At 42.0% G+C, this 24,370-nt stretch overlaps 2 protein-coding genes across 19 annotated transcripts in view; both read right to left on the reverse strand.

Annotated features, from left to right (window-relative positions):
* The window catches only part of LOC110990757 (uncharacterized), a 111,066-nt gene that overhangs the window by 42,273 nt on the left and 44,423 nt on the right, over window positions 1-24,370 (reverse strand). The window lies entirely within an intron of this gene.
* Window positions 13,923-19,563, reverse strand: LOC110990768 (inter-alpha-trypsin inhibitor heavy chain H3-like). The gene is made up of 2 exons (XM_022255871.2): window positions 14,822-19,563; window positions 13,923-14,707 (listed from the first exon to the last, which is right to left on the reverse strand). Exons 1-2 carry the CDS (start codon window positions 14,922-14,924, stop codon window positions 14,487-14,489), a joined length of 324 nt encoding a protein of 107 aa, XP_022111563.2. The 5' UTR covers window positions 14,925-19,563; the 3' UTR covers window positions 13,923-14,486.

Here is a 24,370-nt window from a genome sequence, read left to right on the forward strand (position 1 = left end):
ATTAAGGAAAAGTATTTCACCCATCACCCATCCCCTGTAAAACGAAAAATGGGAAGTGGGCTCAACTGTAATCATTCTTCTGCCGCGGTGCCACTTTTTAAAACAGACAGCATCGGTTCGCCGTGCGACAGCAGCAAAGAGCACTCCTGAAAAGGGGGCACTTGTGAAAAATGGCACCTGTAACAAAATATAGGTGATTGTTAATACCCCTGTCTTGCACGGATTCCATGGCTGGCCATATTAGAGTGTATGGGTACTACATCCGTGCTCTCATTGGATTTTTTGTAAAACGTCGGAGTCCTTCAGCACAACTCAGTCTTTGCAATTTAAGAAAACACATAAATCGAGATAAGAAATCAACCCAAGTGAGGTAACAGAAGCGCTCTTACGCCATTGATGAAGGTGTAAGAAGAAGGGCAGAAGAAAAAAATCGCTACAAAATATTACACGGGCTCGAATGGACTATGGTAGTCTAAACGATCGATGATCGACCGAGAATATTTGTATGAGTAAAATGAGCAACTTCTGGCTTCTTCAAGATCAGACATCGATGATGAGGGGTTCTCATCCAAAGATGTCAAGGGCGGATAGAGGAATTTTTCTGGGGGAGGGGTCGGCCCGCAGATTAATTTAATGTCTCATTTTTGCGGACTCTATAGTCTTCTATTTGTAACACTCACTTTGTACACTTAAGAAGAATCTGTAGGATGCTACCTTCCTTTTAAATGTTATTTTTAAAGTATTTTCCCCATTTGTAGCTGTTTTGTCTCAGAGCAGGAATACCCCCCCCCCATCCGCGCCTGAAAGTATACTGGCCCTTGGCGGTTGTGGCAACTTATAATCTCCATCTGCTGTTTAGTTTACATTTAGAGGTGCTCTGCGATAACGAGGCTGTTTGGCATCACTTTACAGTCAAACTCAAATGGATTTTCCGCCATCCGCTTCACTTAGGCATTGTCACGTCCTCACTTGCCCGCTCTCCACCTTTATCCCAGTTTGAGTTGATGTGTACTATGAAGAAAACCTGTTCAAGGCCTGTTGCCCAGAATCTCATTCCTTTTTTTTTCATCATAACCGGCGGCACTGGCCAAAACTTCCTGCAGTGACAAACAAGCCCATTTATAACACTCTTTATTGCTTTTGTCAACATCTGAGCGGAAAACGAAGTCGTTTCCTCAAATAACAGTAAAAAGGTCAGAACGACAAAGTTGCAGCTTCAAGGTCATGGCTTGTCAACTTTCAAATTTCTGATACCATCAGGTTTGCAGTTTGAACACCAAAACAAAAAGCATATTTTTGCAATATTTGGCAACAGTTACGTGGTGTTCTGGTGACAACCTTCTCAGTCGTTCCAACTGGCGTAACTAGGGGTAAATTTCCGGTGGGGGCACCCGCGTGCACACATTTTTTTCAAGGGGGAACCACAAGATAATAAGTTGCAGCTGCATACCTATAAAAACTCAACAGAGATTTCAATTAGGCCATCGGGAACACGTGCCTCCGCTGGGGACCACGAACCCCCCCGTCCCACTGCAAAAACTGTGGTGTTAAAATCAACACTTGTTGGTGTTAGCAGATGACCACACCATAGGGTGGTACTTTAACACTGCAGGTGTTACTTTGCACAGCAGTAAGTGTTACGATGGACTGGAGGTGTTTAGGGTAACACCAAATACACTGTCACACCAAAAATTCATATCGATTCCTTGGGGGAACGAAGCCTGTGAGAGTTTACTTCCCGCTGCATGTCAGTGGTAAAACTGCCACCCCAAAACGGACTTTTTGCATCTTTCGTCATCATAAGCATAGTTTTCACAATATCTCTTAGGTCTTGCAGCAGCACGAAGCTAAGATGCTATACTTTCAGAAAATAACCAATAAAGTGATATTCTTAATCTTTTAGGCTCGCGGATTTCATGACAAATGTCACGTTTTTCGTCAAAATCGGGCTCATTTCCTTTGTGCAATTCTTTTTTTTTTGCATGCAACTCCAAACTTCCCAAGCAATTTTTCTTTTGGAAATATTCCCATGCCTTGCACCTTGTTTATTAGGACCACAGTTCACCGTGCGAGGGGCAGTCTTTCATTCAAGTTCAGATTTTCACCGATTGTCTTACCGACTATAGAAAAGTACCTCCATTATGTTTGCGTAATATAAGTATTAGGTTAAAAGTTAGGGTTCCACCGCACAGGTTGAAGGTTCAACATCACCAACTACACCAAAGAGCTTCGAGACTGAACTTGGGTCCGCCCCCACAGTTGCTTGGAATTCACGGAAGTTGGACCTGTTCCACTGTTTCGCTTTTGGGAATTTCGATGGCTCAATAAAAACTGCCGCCGCTAAAGGCCAGGACGTAGACCTGCGTCGATATGTTCCAGCCACCGAGCTGGATAAGGCCTTAAATGACATTTCCAGTTAAAATAAACATTTCTCTTATAGCGGAACTTGATGGCGAACAAGTCACAAATTTAATGCACGAAACCTTTCTGGAGGTAGCAAACCAGTATAGCATTATTTTTCTTCACAATTGTTTCAGCTCCTCAACTCACAGACAGATGTATAGGATTTTATTTTGAAGAAATCCAAATTCTCAAAGTTTGTACAGAGAGCATATCCTGCAAATAGGCCTACCTTTTCCAAAAAGACACCAGTCACCAAATTCGGTGAAATGAATGGGATTGGTTAATGTTGGATAATTGACCTCCGAAGCCTGATTCTGATTGGCCAATATTAGTTGATTGGCATTTATGATGAAGTCCCAGACAAACACACAAAACCTTACACAGCTACACTTGTGGGGTATTTCCTTTGTTCTCGTGTACAAAACTCCCACACAACAAGCAAAAATATTCAAATTACTCCCATTTGAACCAGATTTACTTTCCTACTGTGGAAATTCGACTTATTCCTATTAAATACTATTTAAAATACTTCATTTTGCGACGGACGAATGGCACTTGAAACTTCCTCCTTTTGAGTAAATTTGAAATATCTATTTCGTGAAATCCTTGTCGGGTACCGTCTCAGTACCCCGCAAGTACCCTATGGTTGCACTGAACCAATTCAAGCTCCTTTGAAAATAGTGTAAAATCAACCAAGTTTGGAGCCCCATGGCAGGCAACTGAAGTCCCTGAGGCCTCTCAAACAAGAAAACAATGTGTTGTTTGGTCCTTCAGCTTTCATTTGATTTTCAATTTTTAGTAGGTTAAACCAACGAATTTTTTAATTATCCGCCAAAAACAAACTCACCCCGAAAAAGTCAATGTTGCCAAGTCTTCTCAGCGGCCATTTTTCAAATGACATCCCTCACCTTCCTTGGGCTCTTCTGACAAATTTTCAATCACATTTTTGTCTGCTTTGCCCCCAGATGGGTGCCCTTGAATCTACAGAGATGATCCCGGGCCATACTGGCACACAATCCCACCATTTCTTGGCCCAAACAGACCCTTTTTTTTGAAAGAATCTGTGGGGGGGTACTTTTTGTGAGCCTCCGCCTGGCGGAGAATTTTCCTTGAATTGGGACACTGTACCCCTATGGGGTACTTCCCTATGGAACGCCAAAGAGGCAAAAACTAGGAGGCAACACATCGATCATTCTTCTGCATCGATCGATCATTCTTCTACATCGATCGATCGTTCCCTACATCGATCGATTGCTCCCCTACATCGATCGATCGATCTCTTTTGATCGATGAAGAAAGAGCGATGAAAAAAGAGCGATGAAGGAACATCGATGGAGGAGGAGCGATGACGAAGGTCGATGAAATTACATCGATGCAAACGGTGCACAATTTTATATATGTGCGCATGCGTATACACACTGTTCTGCCTCTGAGGGTTCAGTTGGTTATGTTTGTTGGAGTGGAGTTTTGCCGCCATCATGTATTCGGTTTGTTTCCAGATTGTTTCGTGCGCTTTGGTGGATAGGAATAAAACAAGGGAAATCAGTTTGTGTATACAAAGTTCAGTGATTACTTGGTTAATTTTAAGACTATGCAGGATTATTCCAAGAAAAATAAATTACAATTTATTATAGGGAGGGGAACGACGATTGGTCATCAGCTGACGAGGGCAATTTTTTTTCTTAATGTTTGATTTCTATGTTGAGCTATAAAGACGATGGATCTATTTGCCGATGTGTATAGTGTGATCATCATGGAGAGAACATATTGGTAAACGTGTATGTCGTCTTTAAAAAACTGGTGGTCATGCATGGTACTTAAAATGCATGTACACGTTACAGCTCCTACATTATGTGAAGTTTTTCTTCAGTGGTAGAGCAGGGAACTTTGGTTATACCACGGTTCGTGGTTATACATGTACGCATAAACTGGGAAATAATGGTCTTCTGCAAGGCCTCCATCATGGGTGGGTAACACCTGTCAACACGGGGTGCAACGCTCTTATCTGGTGCTCGGCGACACCAAGGCTTGCTTGTTTGCGGTTTCGTTTCACTTAAAATAAATGGACATATACCAGGGGATTCGTGGAAAAGTGCATAATTTCCATTTACTCGTAATTGTGCCATTGCATGAAGTTAGGGCACAATTTGGGATGGCTTGAATTGTTACAGCTAAAAATGAACAGCTATTTCCCTGCATGTGGGACCATGGGCCACGGGACTCATGGGCCAAGATACGGGTTTAATCGTTTATGGACACCGTCACAAATGGTGCCCCAACCTCATTGAATGACCCAATTACACGTGTGTGTTGTACTTTTACAAGTGACCATCTCCCAGAACTTGTTCAGGTGATGAGCTAAGCATTATAGGGAGTTCCCTGGTTGGGATTTCTGCTTATTATGTTAAAGTGTGCCCAGTCTGTTCCAATCACGAAAATATTAATGGCCATGAAGGTTACTTTTCATGTACACGTACATATACCACGTCGACCCCCCATACATTATCTGAACATTTGCTTTCGACATCCGGGCAAATACTTGTGCATGCATACCACAGGAGTGTGGATTGACAAACAGTGATGTCATTCATTTACAAATGATTACGCCAAGGATAGCGTTGTAGACCCTGTACCGATTTTGACATTCTTGACCATTTCATGATGGCTACTGCCCGCCCACCCGGTCGACCCTCTGCTTCTATCAATCGAGAGCAACTTGGATATTTTTTGTGAACTAGGTTTCACAAGAGTGGATATTGCACGTATTTTAGATGTTTCTGTGCGAACAATTGGACTTATCTTCAACAATATTCTGTTAAAACTTGAAAATCAACCTATAATTGCACTAATAAGTTTCCCTTGTAAATTTTCTAAACACAAAAAGATTCGTCTTAGGATTTTAGGAAAACAATCGGAAATACACAACCAAAGTTCCTGGTGGCGGCCAAACTCCGCACAGATCATTTTCCTTTCTATTTTCAGTGGCTATTATAGCTGGTGACTTTCGAAGATAATTCTCTCCAGAGAAAAGTCACCTCTCCGCAAAACACTCAAGAGGCTCATCGCCATTTTGAAAATTGACGCCTACACTCCATTGCAAAATGGAGCAATTTTTGGAGGGCCCAGTTTCATCCGATACTTTCAGAAATACAAGCTGGCAGTCCTGCCCCTATATTCCACCCTTCTCCTTTACAAACCACCAAGTCCACGTGCTACAAATGCTCTTAAAAGAATTTGACAGACTACACATCGCGATTCATTACGCACAGGCGATTTTGACTGTCCTGCAACCCTTGAAATATAACATGCACAAAAAAGGAAAAGGAATACTAAATCCAGTCTCCAAATGGGAAACAGGCAATTTGTCTCTGGCCGCAGTTATGGGCCTACGAACTAGGGTTGAAAATGGATATTGCGAACTAGAGTTGAGTTTTGCATGTATTTAGGGTGACCCAATTAGGGTTAGTGTCTGCGGACTATAGAGTTGCACTTTGTAATGGGAGGGGTTGCACTGAGCAGCATAGTATAGAGTATTTCAACTTCATAACTGTAGCTGGCCCTGTTGGATGAAGGCATCTGAGGGTGAAGGCTCACGAAACAAGTATTGCTAAGTTTTTGTTCAGTATATCCCAAAGGCAATTGCTGGACAAAAGTTTCCACCCAAGAGAGCGCTTGCCCTACTTCGCATTCACTTTCTTCACTGACATTTTATACCGGTACATATAACTGCTTGGGCTGGTGTAGCTGACAAAAAGCATTAACAACTACTTCTCACAGTAACACAACATTCCAGAATAAAATTAGATCCACACAGCAGTTAACCCAGAACATTTCCAAACCCGGGTGAGTGCCAGTGTTCAAGAAAAATGAGCTGTCGAGGTTACCTTGCACTGGAAATGTTTTTTACCCCATTCGGTGATTGCATAAATCAAAACCTGACCGTGAATACGAGGAACACCAGGCATGCCGAGACCCGCATGCGCGCACTCATGGATATATGCAGTTTGCACCTACTCAGAAAAAGAACAAAAAGGGTTGGACATTATTATCCCTGGTATACATCATCAAATCATTAAGGGAATTAGAACGAAACCGTTAGTGAACAGAAACAAGCTTTGGCGTCGCCGAGCACCATATAAGAGTACTGTAACTTTGCATGTTGACAGGCATTACCCACCCATTACTGTGACCTTGCAGGAAACCAGTACATGTACATGTATTGACTTCCCAGGTACGTATAACACTGAAGAAAAATATGCACATACATCACCCAAAGTGCATTACAAATAACATCGGCGAACAGATCCATCGTCTATATAGCTCTACATAAAAATCAAACATTAAGAAAAAATTGCCCTCGTCAGCTGATGACCAATTGTCGTTCCCCTCCCTATAATAAACTGTAATTTATTTATAATCCTGCATAGTCTTAAAATCAACCAAGTAATCACTGAACTTAGCGTACACAAACTGATTTCCTTTGTTTTTTTTCCTATCCACCAAAGCGCACGAGACAATCTGCAAACAAACCGAACACATGGTGGCGGCAAACTCCACTCCAACAAACATAACCAACTGAACCCTCAGAGGCGGAACAGTGTGTATACGCATGCGCACATATATAAAATTGTGCACCGTTCGCCTCGATGTAATTTCATCGCTCCTCCTCCGTCGATATTCCTTCATCGCTCTCTCTCCATCGCTCTTTGGTCACCACTGTTTTACCATCGTTATTTCTTCATCGCTCTTTCGCCATCGCTGTTTTTTTTCCATCGCTCTTTCTTCGTCGATCAAGAGAGATCGATGTAGGGGAACGTTCGATCGATGTAGGGAACGATCGATCGATGTAGGGAACGATCGATCGACGTAGAAGAACGATCGATGTGTTGTCTCCATGTTTTTGCCTCTTTGGCGTTCCATAAACCTCTTCCAGCACCAAATAACACGTGTTCCCCTGTAACCTAGCCCACCAGCACACAAAGGCCACCCGTGTTCAGTACCAGCAGTCTGGTCCGGAGCCAATTGAGTTGTCAGATGGGTGTTTATATCTAGTTTCCTTGTCATGAAACCACTCAGAATATTTTCTATTTTCCCAAGTTCATTATGGGTCGCTCCCTGTGGGCAAACATATTTACTCCAGGTGGATACGAATTTTATTTTCCACACTGACAACAGCCTGGCAAAACCGGCATAACCGGTTGAACCAGTGAAACTAATCTGTCATTCATTGACCTACTTATCTAGCTATGCACTTCCATAACACTGATGAACACTCTATTCCCTTCTGAATTTAAAATATCTTGATCTAATTTGTCAACTTGTTTCAATACGACCCTTTCCTATGAACATAGGAATTTACCTGATCCCCTGTGACCCCAATCTAGTACCAATGAAGTCGAAAATAACAAATAAAATAAGCATATTGTTAAACGTAAACAAAGAGAGCATATTGTTAAGCGTAAACAAAGAGAGCGTTTAATCTCGGCCGTCTCATTGATCCTAAAAGACTGTCGCCCGGATGTTTAGAGAAAACAAAAGATTAATTCGTAGCATTTGAACTACAACCGCCTATACAATCTCTGGACATCATCGTTTGACCGATGAGTGAGTAAGAGAGGATTAAAATGAACATACAAAGACACTTCAGAAGTTTTGTAACCTGTTTTTACTACAAATGGAAAAAATAGAAAAACGTGAACATTTCTTTGGTACTCTGTAAGCATTAACTAAGAGTAAGATAAACTTGCGCCAGATAATGTCAATGAGACCTATGAGAATTTCTTACATTGTGTATGACAAAACTTTTCCACAGTGTGAGCTCCGAAGTTATATTAATAAGTCAAAACCACCTTGGATAACAGAAGCAATCTATAACTCAATCAGAGAAAAAAACTGCATAAACATATCTTCAGAATCCTACAGTTCATAATAAATCTACCAACATAAACTTTTAAAACAAATTAACAGGTATTTTAAGAATGGCAAAGAAAATTACTTAGGTGAACAATTTAATAAAGACAGGCATAATGTTAAAGGTACATGCATGGGAGCTTATTAATTCGTTGCTCGGTAACCGAGCGTTGAACAAAATTCGTCCTATTTTACGCAAAACGATGCTAAAATTGATTTTTAAATTGATATTGCTAACGCTTTCAATGATTATTTCATTAATATTGGCAAGAAAATAGCAAGTGAAATTCCTCAATCAAGTAGTTCATTTGAACACTTTCTTGATGAAAGATGTGCACAATCTTTTTTTTTCGCTCCTGTTACCGAAGCAGATGTAGCACTTATTTTCCAAACCTACCTTATTAGTTTGAATTATGAAAATCAGATCATACAATCATGCCAATCTACTTCCAATCTTTACAGGTCTGGTCTCAACATCTTGCACATCTGTCTTTAACTGTTGTCTATCCTGCCAGTTTATCTTACTTTGTTGTTTCATGTCTCCTGTCTTATGTTTCTTGTCCAGTCTGAACCATTGTTCGTGTAAAGCCAAAAGGGAAAGCCAAAAGCATATGCTTCTTTTTTCCCTACATGTTGGTAAGAATTTAGACTCTGTACAATAATAATATCAAACTTAATACACCAGTTCCCATTATATGTTTAACAAATTTCACCATGCACGTATGATTTTTAGGTGTTTGGGATTCCTAAAAGCTCTACATTTCCTTTGGCACTGAGCTTCATGAGGGTTGACTTTTGAGTAGCATTCTGACAGAATGGTTCCGCCGAAATGCTATTAGTGTGGAAATAAAACTTGAGTCATTAGGAGTAAGAATAGGTGCCCACAGTGACTAGGGAGTGACCCATAATGAACTGGCATCCCATCCAAGGGAAAATAGAAAATATTTTTAGTGGTTTCATGACAAGGAAACTAGATATAAACACCCATCTGGCAACTCAATTGGCTTGGGACCAGACTTACGCCGGGGTACTGAACACGGGTGGCCTTTGTGTGCTGGTGGGCTATGGTTACAGGGAACACGTGTTATTTGGTGCTGGAAGAGGCTACGTAACGTTGGTATCGATGTAGCTTCATCGGTCTTTCTTCATCGGTCTTTCGTCATCGGTCTTTTTTCATCGATCTTTTTTCATCGCTCTTTCTCCACCGATCTTTTTTCATCGCTCTTTCTTCATCGATCAAAAGAGATCGATCGATCGATGTAGGGAACGATCCATCGATGTAGAAGAACGATTGATCGATGCAGAAGAACGATCGATCGATGTAGGGGAACGATTGATCGAGTAGGGGATTGATCGATCCGTCGATGTTGAAGAACGATCGATGTGTTGCCTCCAAGTTTTTGCCTCTTTGGCGTTCCATACGATCGATCGATGTAGGGAAACGATCGATCGATGTTGAAGAACGATCGATGTGTTGCCTCCAAGTTTTTGCCTCTTTGACTTTCCATAACCAGCTTTCTGTTTTCCACGGAAGCGTGTTTAGAACATGACTGCGAAACAGTAATCCGAAATACTAATCCGCCCGAGCGATGTAGCAGGACCGATTTTTTTTCAGTCATGTCCTATATATACACTCCCGACATGATGCTATGCAAAATAATGTCCAAAAGGTTTATCAATGTGCTTGGATACTGAAGCTTGGAAACTGCCGACTCCCCGGCTGCAGCACCTATTTATTATACAATTCAGTCTTCCACCTTTTTGAAACCTTCCACCTGTGGCTGTTAGAATGTTGACTTTATTGAACTAACACTACCTAGAATACGAAAAGTGGAGACGATAAGACCGGATAAGCTGCATTCCAAGAACACAAACAAACGACTCTTTTGATCACGGTCCTTTAGCGTGTCTCACGGTGTCACATGGAAAACGGATCGTACTTAGAATGACGTCATTCTGGCTTAAAAAAAAGCAAAACGCTCCCTTAGTGTTTAAACTGAACGACCAGTTTTCCTGTGAGAGCAGATCTGTCGTGAATTAGGAGTGGGACACCAGAATCACACTTTTTTCGAAGGGTTGCTGATCGGAGGTACACATTTAAGGAATCGTGCTCATATGCAGCAAGGTATGAGACGGAGAGAACCCCCCCCGCCGCAATTGTGTTGGTCATTGTCTCGCAAGAATCTGGGGAATTCCTTTCAGACATCTTGGGGGATGTGTTAAGTAACAATAGTCTGGAATGTGTATAGGGATTGGACGTGTTGGGGGGGTACCCCTCGGTCTCACTTCTTGCTGGGTATAATCGTGCTTATGTATTTCGAGGATTCAATTTATACATTGAGGGAATTTGGAGCTCAGTTTTTCTTGTGCATAGCCTTAAGCACTGAACCAAAACACTATCATTATTCATTGCCCCAGCTCAAAATGTTGACGATTCAATCTTCAAAATCGAAAAAAAAATCCCCCATAGTGTATGTTTCACCCACTCGACGTGTGCGAGTTAAATTTGAATAAAATCTGGTACACCCAGTTCTTCAAATTAACGTGAACATAACAACTTGAATTCTCCAAACTAAAACCAGTGTTGCTATACCTCTGATTCGGGGCAAGCTTTTGCTTAGTTACATAAGAGACGCCTTGCAACAATACACTGTTCTCAATGGATAAGAACGGCACAAAGGAACCAGCCATTCCGGAGATAGTGGTCGCTATGCAAAAGCTTGCCCCGAATCAGGAGGTGTATCATATGCAGCAAGGTATGAGACGAAGAGAACCCCCCCCTGCTTTGTGTTGGTCATTGTCTCGCAGGAATCTGAGGAATTCCTTTCAGACATCTTGGGGGGATGTGTTAAGTAACAGTAGTCTGGAATGTGTATGGGGATTGGACATGTTGGGGGGGATACCCCTCGGTCTCATTTCTTGCTGGGTATAAGGTATATAGCAACAGTGTCTTTAGTCTGGGGAATTCAAATTGTTACGTTTCTATGCAATCAGATAACACAGTATACCAGATTTTATTCAAACTTTAACTCCCAAGTGACTTCGACCGTGCGTGGCGGTTACTTGACCATACCAGACCCTCATGAACCATACGAAATTGTCCTTTGCAGCTTGCCAATTCTCTGTTTTTGCCTTCTCTTTTTGAAAATTTCGTTTGCACAAAATTAACAAAAAATCACACTGAAACTCTTTGTATGTGTTCTAAAAGGCTTGAACCGAATAAAACATCAAAGAATCGTGAAAGGAAATGCTACATCAATATAAAATTTAGCCTCAAAGTGGTTGCTAAGATGATATTAAACTATTTCCCTTTTCAATCGATCTCTTGGTCTTTTTCCCACGAAATTTCTCCGTTTTAGAAGTTATCCCAGAACAATGAGACACTGTATACGACAAGCCAGATGCTCAACTACACAATACAATCAGCGCGATCTACATGTTTTACTTGCATAAAACCAATCCAGCCACGTACCGTGCACGTTTACACATGTACGTATACATGTACATGTACATGTGTACAGGTGCACGTGTACACGTGCTGTATGTACATGTACATGTGTGTATACATACATGTACATGTATATGTGGGTGTATATGTACATGTAGGCCTACATGGAAATAATGTGTTGGAGCCGGTGTATCTGCATGTTCATGTGGTTCATGCATGTCACATACGTGAATTTATAGATTTCCTGGCAAATTACAGATAACCTCGGTTTCGGTGATAAATAAACTTTATGTTAACTGACTGTAGTTTTTTGTTCGTCTTTCGTTCCCGAGTCAAGGCCATAAGATTTTGTGAACTCACGGAATCGGTGCCGAGTTGGCGATATGCAAACGCGTCCGGTCAGGAATTAAGGGGAAAAAATCAAACTCGAAACTGTCAGTAAATCTAAAACCACTACTTTCTCCACAAGTTAGCCCACATTTGAAAACTTCAGGAAAACTTTAAATTCTTTGTTTTAAGACTTCAAAAATCTCATCAACACGTAAGCAAAGTACCGTTTAAACGTAAAGAGCTTTCCACAAAAATCACTAGTTTTGACCATTCCGGTACAGTAACTTTTCTCAATTTTATTTTCACAAAACAGGTACGTTAGGAAAAGGCCTTATCTTACCATTTAAATATTTTTGGCAGGTATTTTATTTCCAAAAAGTGAAAAGAAGACGTAAATTTCATGAAATGAAGTAGCTGCTTTCCTCGCACGAATAGAGTCTGAAAGTAAACGGTCACGCAGCGAGCTTCCAGAACCCTTGCGTGGTCTGCCTATATGGGGATTTGACATTGTGGGGCCGTCCTATCACGTTCGATAAATTTTGGAAAAATAATTCCTTACTGAAACCAATATCCCATGAAACACTCATGTTGGAATTTTACCTTTATCTTCCTCAAGTAATATTTTGGAAAAGTCACCTGGAGATGGATAAAAAAACGAATTTCATTAACGCTCTTTCACGTCCGGCGATATCGTACCTAGGTCTCCTTGTTCATTTACCTTTGTTTTCACTCGACGTGCTTTCTTGAAAACGAGATTGTACAACGTTACAAAGATTTATCTACCTGCAGTCGATTGGTTCCAGATTCCTTGAAGTTGACATCACGCATTCGTTGTCAGCAAAGATTAGGGTCAATTTTTTTGGCACGATAATATCTCTTTTAGATCAGTTTTTTGCAGTTTTTACAAATTGATATGTAGAAATATAAAATATTTTTCAAAGCCCTTTTTCTAAGTTGGATTTTTTAAGAAGAAACTGAACGAAAAAAAGTCACAAATTCTAAAATCTTTGCACGTTATTTTTCCTATCCAAGGGTTCCGGAAGCGCGCCATCAGGGGTCAACTTTCAGGCTCTATTCTCATGGCTTTTATTACGCATGCGAATGACCCTAAAAATGGGACATGCACAGTTAATAATTTCCCTCTAAAACATACGTGAAGACGGTTGTTTCTCGTGATTGGTCGATTTAGAACTCTTCTTCTGATGAACAAGATAGAAAGCGCGACCCACCTATCCCTGATAAATGTATAGACACTGTAGACAATGCGCTTACAAAATCAAGTGACTGTTGCTCAGCATATAAATAATTAAATTTTTGCTGTATGAATCGATGCTAGATCGAGACGCATCTTATTTATGATTGATTTTTTTTTACCCAAGAAGTGTTTGAGAAGCTTCACCTTCTTTAGGCCTAATACATTTTTATAGATAATGTATAATGTCCTGATCGTAAAAATTATGACTACATTAATGCACCTTATTCTCCAATGGCTTACATAAAGCATGCCTTCAAGTTCACAAACTTGAACTTAACCCGTCTTGAGTTCCATGTTGTTCTTGCTGTGACATTTGAACTCAATTTGCGGAAGCGATCGGCTCTGTATTGTGACGCCGGGCCCCTCCGACGAAGGCGAGGGCGCCCTCCTCCTCGAGGCGCTGCGCGTCGGACGGCACGCCGGAGAGTCCCTGAGCGGCAAGGGACGAGTCCGTGGGGACCGAAGTTTACCATCCCTCAAGAAAGTCACTCTTCGTCGAGATGATGGCTAATCTGATTGGTCGAAATTTAATGACGTAACCCAGACAGACCTGACTTGAAATAAACTTCGCCTGGACACCTGACTTATAAACAACAATTAATAAGCGGCTGGTTTATTCATCAACACACTCAACAAATACACCAGTAGAGGGCACTATTGACGGGGAGACTGTGTGATTATACGTGACCGGACTTCGCACAGAGCAGCGAACAACACAATTAATTGTTGGGCATCCAGTGCCCAATCAGGGACTTTAGCAAGTGTACGGGGCTTATTCTCAGGGATGCGCTACACGCAACTCACGTCACGAGATAGCAATCCGCCCTTGCATCGACCACAAGCTCCTATCAGGAACTATACCGCGCCACCAATTAGCCCCTCAACCTACCGAGCCCTCAACAACACACGCGCCACTCGGACTAAGGCACAGTCACACTAGGCTAGGTGACTGTAACCCTTGCACAGGATTCTCGACCCTTACCTCAGGACCAGCCCTTAAACAAAGAAAGTCGTTCATCAAGAAACGAACTCTCAACGATTGGATTATGCGCCCAAAAAAATTTCGCACCAGTAAATGACTTGATTGAACATTCGATTTCAGTCATATTGGCACGTAACGATGACCTCACACTTTGTCTATTAAGCCTCAACTAAGTAGTCCGTGTAGGTACCATCGATGACCCCTTCGGCGTTGTTCCCGGCATACCAGCACTGCTCCATCTTACCTGTCAGCCGGTCAAGCTTCTCCGATCGGATGACCTCGACGCGTCTACTGCGAATTCGGGTGTAACTTTTGACCTCGTCGCCGTCAACTCTTGCCGATTTCCGCTCCAGGTGTATCTTCCTTCGTTGGAACTGACCTGAAAAGAAGACAAACATTTTTGAGCAAAATGTGAATTATTTTCTTCCTTAACCTTTCATCGCATGGTACTTCAAACATCAACACGAGTCGCACTGTTTTGTTATCGACTTACCGATGATACCATGCACTTGGTGAGAAACGCCTTCACCCTCAACGACGTACAGGCCAAAGAAGTCCACCTTGCCCACGTGGTGACGGGCTACGTTGTGCCTCATCACGACCAGTTCCACTCCGCTCTTAGGCTGCAAGAGAAGGTACTTGCCTTCCCACACTGAGACGCCCACCCCGCCAAGAGTCAGAGCGTCTTAAGCCCCACGCCAACCTCACGAATAATCCAGCATTGACATTTTTTAAAGCGCACAAAAATCTCGAAATTCTGATATAATTATTAGCAAGCATTTTACATTTACACAGTTTCAAAATGACATCTCTAAATCGCGTCAACATTCCTTCCTCCAACCGCAAACATAAACAAATCTATAAAATATTAAAATATTTGTACCGACATAAATGTTGCAATTTAACCTCAGCAGAATTACGTCAAAACTGACACGAAAAAACCGAAGGTAGGGTCAATGTTCTAGTAGTAGAGATAGGACAGTTCAAGACCACCTCCCCTTTCATCCCCTTTCACCCCCTTTCACCCTCTTTCACCCACTCGCGCCGGGGTTTCCCACTTCACTCACCTTGACCTTTAGACCCAAGTGCACTTTTTCCTGTAAACAACTCGTGACGTGCACAGCTCACACAAACAATCACTCTCAGACAAAAAAGGGACTTCCCGTCGCTACAAGTCCAGGCTTGCCCGTTATAAAAAAAAACGAAAAAAAATTAACACTAAATAAAAATAAATGGTAGATCACACTACAAACGTGAATTGTTATTTTTGCAAAGACACGAGAAATTCGATTGACTTGATTGATTCGTACGCAATTACTTTCGTTGTTTAAATTCCAACCGTTTATGCAAATGCACCGATTGTAAAGAATGCCACGATTGTCACCAATGCAACGACTGCGCCAGATGTAATGACTGCTCCAACTACCACTGCCACTTTTGTGGTAGATGTATAAATTGCGTGGCTTGTTTTAATTCATACGACTGGGAAAATTCAAATGCCTTGGACAGTTGCGAGGACTGTTACGAGTGCGGCAATTGTATCGAGTGTTTTGGTTGTATATATTGCGCCTGCTGCGTAAATTGTGTCGAGTTGGAAGGAATGGATCACATGGTGCTCGTTGACGGTAAGCATAAAAAGCTGAGGCACGCGCGAGAGAACGAGCCACTGTCCGATTTAGCGACTAAACTCGACGCGGATTTATACAAAATTGGACTAATTATTTAATACGACGTTGATGTCGAACATTTAATTAAAGTAGAAATCCCACCCGAATAAAAATGAAAAAAATTACGCCAAAGCCGGAAAGGTCAGAACCATGTCAACCCAAGTATATATCGTTTCAGATGACCACGAGCGTCTCAATGCCGACAACTGCGACCCCAATGTCACCTTTAGTCCCTTTGACCCGAGTAAATTAATCATTTCAAAACCCGTGATTAAAGAAGGGGTTCAAGAGAGCCAATGCACTTCGCCCATTTTTTACCATCACAACGGCCAAAACAAACGCCTGTTGATTATGACGATGGAACCATGTTACGGTATAAACCCACTTTACAAATATAGCACTCGAGATAAAACCCCCGAAAACGTCAAAGGTCGTCAAATTTGCTATCAAATACAACAACTTACGACAAACGTACTCGATCACATAAATTTGGCCGTTTATAAATTTATCGAATCTCAAGGGTCCAGTCTCCCGTCCAACACCGTAAACGCCTACAAAGCCAGTCGTGATATCGATGACCTTAATAAAATAGAGTACGTAGTTTAACAACCTTGTACGGCTAAAAACCAAATGTACGTTAAAATAGACCCCTATGCCTCTCTCTTTGATCACCAAAACAGATCCATCGACTCGTCAAATATCGATAAATTTATCAATAAGAGATGTGACGCGCAATCATTTAGTTGTGCAAAAGAAGTATACTACGGTACCCATGGTTCACTGTCGTGCAGCGCCAGCGTTTGGTATAGAGTGACAGCGGCAATGTTGAAAATTAGAAACAACGGACTAATTTCGAGTAAGTCGATGTTGCAAGCGTTTAACATATCTAGATCTGAATCTGGACCTGAATCTCCCGTGGAATTAGAAGTCGATTAAATTTGAATGATTAACTTAAACCTCGGTACCTCGGTTATTCCTCGGATTAACTGAGGTTGTTTTTACGTCACTCGTTCCTTAAATAAATGAAATATTAATAAAATGACAGACGCAGAGAATTATCATTTAACCGGCTCATTACCTAAATGGCCAACTCCCCCTCCAAGACCCGAAAACACTTGTGAGCACCAAATACTTGAAATGGACGAAACATACACGTGTAAACATTGCGGTTTAATTTTTGGGTGGTTTTCCTCATACACACCTGTGACATGGGAGATAGATATTACAAGCATCACGTTTGGAGAAAACTGCCACTACCAAAATCGAGAAAACTTTAAAAGAGTTTAACGTTCAATTGGAGAACGGTGAAGTGGGTGAAATAGAATATAAGTTAAACCGAGTTTTAAACGGCAAGATTTCTAGAAGTAAACCGTTGAAGGCTTTAATTGCGGTGTGTTATCAAGAGACAACCGGCGAAACGAAATCTAAAGTAAAAGATCTATTTAAAGTTTAGGATAAGCACTGGGAAAACGCCCTTGATAAATTAAACCTCGCCAAACAAGATATAGATTGACCAAACAAGATTTTTCAAAACGTAAATAATAATATGGAGACTCACACGTCTTACTTAACCGACAGCGAGCAGACGTTTTAATTTAAAGACGAGATCAACAACACCAAACGCGACAAAGTCGGCCGAGTAAAGAATATTCAGTTTCAAGCTGGATATTTTAACGTAACCACCGCGACTGAAATTGAGTGGGATACAAACTTGGACGGTAGGCCCGCGGGGATGCTTGGTGAACGATCGCCCGAATACCTTCAGAAGAAAGAACGGACGGAATCTCCCAATTCAGAATTACTACAAACAGCTAAAACCAGATTGATCCAAGCAAATAAAAAAGGCACTTTATTGGCAGACATTAGAATCATCGCTGATGAAATTGAGCAGCTAAACCAAGAAATCGCAACTTTAGAAGATCAGTTAAACCAAAGACAACCATTAGAAACGCGAGCTCGTTTAGCTTATGATGTCAACGATAAAAAAGTCAAATCAGCTTCACTGCTCGAGGGGCAAAGACAGGCCTTGGATGAAATTTACGAAGGTAATCCCCCAACTCGACCTACCACCAACGCCCCCGTGCAACCCACGAGACCCAGAAGAGAATTAACTAAAAGGCTGTTTTTGACGGGACTAACTGAACCTATATACGACAGACTTCATTCGCGAAGCTCAACTCAACCATAACCCGAGGGTCAAAGAGGAAGCATCGTGGTATCTCCCTGTTATTATAACATGGACTGGTTTCACTTTTTGTTAAACTCAATTCCATGCGTTTCTTTTAAGGTTCACTCAGAATCTAAAAGGGTGACTTTGGCCATTACGGACCCCTATCTCAAGGCAAGACGATTTAAACTCATTGAAACTCGCGTTTATTCATTGCAAACAATTAAATACATTTGAAAATTTTTATAACGGGCAGTCTTTAGACTTGTTATGCGTGATAGCTACCGAGCCTCGCACCTCAACACCCGTGACGTGTAAAACGCCTAAAAGTTAGAACGCAGAAACATCAGTGAATTGACTTTTTCTGTTAAAAACGATCGAGGTGAGCTCTTGAATAATATTGGCAAAATTTTAATCGAGTTAGACATTTTTTAAAACGCGTATATAATAAAAGATGACGACTAACGTATACCCGGATTTAAGTAAACATCTGGATTTACCCGAACAAGCAGAAACCAAAATTTACAGACTCAGAAAGATCGAAGAAATTGAATCCCAAATTCAAAGAGAACGCGACGCGCGCGAAGCTAGCTATAAAAAGATCAAACGACTTTTAACCGCACTCGGTTACGTGGAGTACAGCGTGGAAGCATTGGGCGCGACCTCGGCAGCTCTCGGCATTCCCAAAATTTTGGGCGTCGTTACCAGGCCCGTCGGTCTTGTGATGGAAGGCATCGCTATCGGTGCGGTCGGTGCTTACGCGGTTCTAAAGTACCCCTCCCGTAGAATCAACCACAAAACCAAAAAACACGACCAAATCCGAATGTTGGCAGACGCTAAATTAAACATCATCGAAGAATACGTATCTCACGCGATTGAAGACGATGATATATCGCAGGAGGAATTCGTACTTATTTTTATCCGAGCTGAAAAGGTTTAACGAAATGAAAGAAAAAATTAGGTCCAACACGAGCACCAAATTGCAAGAAACTAAAGAAACTTCTAAAGAAGAATTCGAACGTCAAGTCAATGAAAGAGCAGAAGCGCTAGCCAACGAACGGGCGGCGGTTTAAAAAAAAAGATCTTATAAATAAACTTGGCAAGTAACTTTAGCAAAGTCGGTTAAGTTTGAAGACCTACTACCCGCTTATCAGACAGTTCAACCGACGGCACCTCCTTTAAAATAAAGACTTATAAAATAAATGGGAGCCAACTTTAGTAGCCTACCAATTTTAGTCAACGAAGAAAACTGGTTTTCAGCCGATTTTCCAAATTTAAAGCACGCGTATAAATTACCGAAAGTAACCACGGACGAAGCCGTCAATCGCTGGGTGACCAATCATCGGAAGTTTACGGACACGTGTCTTTTATCCACGTGTCTTTAATAGTCGATCCGAATAAATCATTTAAACAAACTCACGACACATTGTCGAACGGATTAGGTACCGCTTATTATTACGACAACGGTTACGTACCTGTCCCAGGTAAAAACTATGACGCCTTGCTCTCTAAATATTGTTCAAATCTTCTCGCTTCGTAAGTCGTCTAATTGCCGTTGAAGTTCTGTACGCTCTCCTTCCGATGTCGCTTCTTCGAACTCGGCTTCGACCTGTAGAATTTTTGCGTCTACCTGATCTAATTTACCTTGATTTAAAATTAATTCTCCTTTTATCGTTTGTAACGATTTATCTAAAGCGACAAGTTCTAAATATTTTTGGGTTAAAAGCACACGTGTTACTCGCCTTAGACCTCTTTCAATATTTGATGAATTAATCGGCTGCACAGTCGTCGACGATAAACAACGTATTTATCCCGGCGAATAACCGTTGATTTATTTCAATCGCTTCGTTAAGTTCTAAATTCTCTCGATCTAAGTCACGAAGATAAACACTGTCGTCCGTCTATATCCATAAACGTTCTAAATACGTTTTATTCTTAAAAAGCGTTGGACAGATGACCACGATAGCTTCAAACATGAATCGGTATTCAGTTTCCAATAAATTTAATATCCACTGAGTTTTACCCGACCCAGTTTTACCCACGATTAAAGCGCAGTGCCGATTGTTAAACATCTGACTCATTTAATTTATGCCTAGTTTAATAAACTAAACTCTTGAAATTCCAATCTTCGACCGTTAACTGAGCGTCCATCACCAAGAACACGTACATCGTAAAGGTCCTGCGGTTTCGGCCTGTCGTTCCATTTGAATCGATATATCCCCTCCGCCGCCTAGAGGCCTACCCGACCCGTGAGCACTATTATTGTCAGAACTTCTGAAATCTAGCCAAAGCCCGTACTTATCTTTTAAATATTCAGCCATATCTACTACGGTTAGTTTGAATCTCTCACCACCGCTCGCGCCGACTCGGTATCCGAATCTCCAAAGTACTTTGTCACCTCGATCCAATGTTGGTATTCAAACAAACCCTGCGAGTACAATTGATTTGGTTTGCCTTCTACCGTGACAACTGTCTTAGTAACGTAGTATCTTTGCGGGTTTTCAATAGCCTGGTCCCTAAAGAAAATCAAAACACCTTTTAAGCTCTTGATCGTTTGATCGATGCTAATGTTCCATAACGTGTCAAACTTGTTTACCGCCTGTTTTTTCCACGAGTGAATCCGGTCGAACAGGTTTTTGTTCCTCAAAGCTTGGGCCAGATCTCGATTGGTGTCGACTTCGTATTCTGGGGTAAGGTCCGAAATTGCATCTTCTGCGGCTGTGTCTGACGAGTTGAGCACTTTATCGTGCCCGTTATAAGTCAATTGATACGTCAGAGGCTCTTTAAACCCCGATGGGTAAAAGGGGGAATGATCTGTCAACATCGGCGTGTCTAAAGGAATCGCGTAAGCGTCGGCAATTGCTTTATCCTTACCGTTATTTGCGGCTTCGTTTTTATCGCCAGCACCGAGTCGTAGTTTTGCGACATTTTCCTTTTCCAAACCAAAGTACGCCATATTTTTCGTCTGCGACAGAGGCATCCAGTTGTCCTTAAAATTGTGAAGCACGTCTGTATCTCGTTGATTTCAGAAACCAGGTTTCTCGTCACGTTGTTATACACGGTCTGGTTATCGTGTGAGGCTCCGTCAAAATCGAGTTTAAAAGCGAGTTTGGCGGTGTCGGGTACAATTACGTCGCCCGTGCCTAAAGCCGGGAATTTTACGTTTAACGTGTGACCCGCGGCTATGGTACTCGGCTTATGAGTAATGGTTACTTCCCGTCTTTCGCCTTTGATCGCGCGAGGAGATTTTTTTAGACGCCGACTCGGGTTCAGTTTTTTGGTGTATTGATGCGACATATTACTTTTATATTATACGATTTTTATTTTACGGAAATATTTTAAAGAGGAAAAAGCGCGATTAACGTTAAACCCGCTACAACAAAATAGGTCTTCGTATTCCTTTCTAAACGTTTCGGATTGGATATCACCGATGTGATCTATATCGGCGCGCATGTCACCCAGCATCTGCTCGATGTTGTTGAGGTCAGCTTGAATTTCCGACAGTTGATCTTTAATTTTGCTATTCATTTAATTTACTTATTTTAAAAATGGCTAGCGCTTTAATGATGGTAGGATGATGGGTTCAATTTTTTTTATTTAGCAGTTTATTAAAAAGTAAAGTCGACGAAGAACGAAAGCGACACGACCTTGCGTTAGAGCAATTGGCGCAAGCGAAGGAATCCTGGGAGCAAAACCGCGTACACATGCTAGACTTTTGAAACGAACGAATGCGACAAGAACGCGCGAGTCAGCAAACATTTGTAAACGTGGACGAAGCATTACGTGCTTATTCAGAATTGACCGGTGAAAAATATCATGCCGTTACCGGCAGAACCCAAATTGTCCGATTTTTACGCGCCTTCTGAAGATCAAAAATTCGTGAGTTTGTTTGGATTTTAAGTGGGACGGCCTTAGTCCGTTTCTTAGCTTATCGATTTGCGTAACTTTATTTTAAAATGGAACCAAAATTTTCAAAGTTGTTTTATAGTCCACAGGGCTACTGGCGAGGAGAAAACGCGGTCGATCATCTACACGAAAAGACCGGCGTGGACAAATCAGTTATTAGAAACTAGCTAAAAAACAGGCCGTTTGGTAAACATATTTACCCGCACCAAATTACGTACCGAGACCTACAATGTTGCAATCCGAATCGGTCAAACGTAATAGCGCATCAAATGGATATCTTGTATTCACCCTGGGACCGCGTTAAAAGAAAAACGTTTAAAAACGCTTTGACCCCTTAGGTTCGCGGTATAAAGAAGCAGAACCGTTGACCAGTAAAACCGCCGAGCAAACGTCTGAAGCAGTGAAGAAAATTTACGAGTGATCACCTCTGGCCTGGCCCAAATTCATAATGGTAGACTCCGGATCTAAATTTAAAGGTGAGTTTAAAAAGTTAATGGCAAAACACGGGGTAGAAATTCAAGTGGGCGAGCCGGGTGTTCATAGGTCGCAGGGGATCGTGGAAAGGTTTAACTGCACGTTAGCCGAAAGGTTATTTGGTCATCAATACGCTCAAGAAATGTTAAACGTAGGTGTTCGTAACGTTTGCCCCAGGTCGTGAAATCGTTAAACGAGGAAAAAACGCGTTTAATCGATGATGTTCCTGCAGAAGCCGTCAAATTAGACCGAGTGAAACAAGCACCGAGTGCACCTGTTAAAAGCGCGTCGCGTGAATTACCTCCAAGCGTGGTCGTTCGGTATTTATATTACCCGGGTGAGCAAGAGGGCAGCACCGTCAGAAGGGCGACAGATCCGATCTGGTCAGTGGACGTCTATCAAGTGGAAAAGCGCACCAGTCAATTTAAACGAGTGAAAGGCAAGCGGATAAAATCGGGTCCCACTTTGTATTATCTGTTAAACGGGCCAAATAGGAGTTTCGTCAAAAAGGAACTTCAGGTCGTGCCCGAGGATACCGAAATACCGCCCGAGTCTTAACTGCCCAAAAACCGACCTCGGTTGATAATGCCCTTAAGCCAACGTATCAACCCCGTTTGATAATATTGTGGCGAAACAGTCTGTGGACTGACGCAAGTTTAGTAATGCATTTCTGGTTCCCTGACGCGCGGCGCATCCATTGGCGCGTAGTCGGTAATTTGGTAGTTAGTTCGTCTCCAGACGTCGTGGTAGAAGCATCGCAGTGCAGATAGAGCGAAACGCTAATTCAGCCTCACACACAGCTGGCGGGTTGTGCAGCGCGGTATTCGGCGATCTGTCGAGGGCAGCGAACGGTGAGACCTCAGAATATTTGTTAGCAAGCTATCACTTATAATAAGTGGGATTGAGTGTCAGTTTGGTGGCTGTAGGCTGAGCAAGAGAGGTGTGAGACGTTTAGGCCTGTGTGGCTTGTGCAACAGTGTTCTCACTACGTGGGATTGGGTTGCTGGAAGCCTGTCGGCCTGGTCGCATGTGGTCACACTGAGGTTCACTCAGAGCTCCGTAACCTAAGCCGAAGCTTGCATGTCTTGGGGTTTACTACGAGGTTACTCCTATGTTTATTGGGCTAGTGTGTGCAGTTGCATGACATTGTTACTGTTGATCATACTAGGTGCCACAGTGAGGGTTATTGTCGCTGTGGGTTACTTGTGGTAATACACGAGGTTATTACACAGTCTTTATGCTTATGTTCCATGATCACTTGCATAAATTGATTGCTGTGTTGAGGTTTATTAGTCACAGACCTGGATGCACAGTTGAAGCTTATACATGCACTGTGAGGTTGACTTGGGTCAATAAAAGAGTTGTTGTTGTTGCTCTCTAAGACACTATGTGTACTTAGGTTTATTGAGATTTACCTGACTTGGTAGATTGGTAGCCACGTTGATTGTCATTCCTTTAGGGTTGGTATATTTCCAACAAACGGACAGGCCTAGAGTCCTCCGTTCGTGACATAATCCCCCCTTGTGTGTACATAGCCGCTCATGTGCATGTGAGGTTTATTAAATAATTTTGTGGGATTGCCCCGCCCGCTGTTGGTGGGTACTTCGGTGTTCGTCGACCGGTGGGCGACGGCGAGTGTCGCCGCCACAAATGGTGTCAGAAGTGGGATCCTTTAGGACTGCTTTTGACGTGGGGGGAACAACAACTTGTGTTCTGGTTGTTGAGGTTTACCAATAGCCTTCAGTGAGGTGTTGTGGTTTGTTGTTGTGCTATTGGTGTAGCACAGTACTGGTGTGAGGTTTATCACCAGTGACAATTTGAGACGTCA

This window comes from Acanthaster planci, linkage group LG04, assembly GCF_054643075.1.
Source record: "Acanthaster planci isolate LZ-2023a linkage group LG04, COTS_SCS, whole genome shotgun sequence".
NCBI lineage: Eukaryota > Metazoa > Echinodermata > Asteroidea > Valvatida > Acanthasteridae > Acanthaster > Acanthaster planci.

Coding starts and splice junctions, on each gene's coding strand:
- LOC110990768 (XM_022255871.2), bottom strand. CDS start 14,924: ATGAGGCACAACGTAGCCCGTCACCACGTGGGCAAGGTGGACTTCTTT. Junction 14,708..14,821: donor CCAAGTGCATGGTATCATCG/GTAAGTCGATAA, acceptor TCTTCTTTTCAG/GTCAGTTCCAACGAAGGAAG.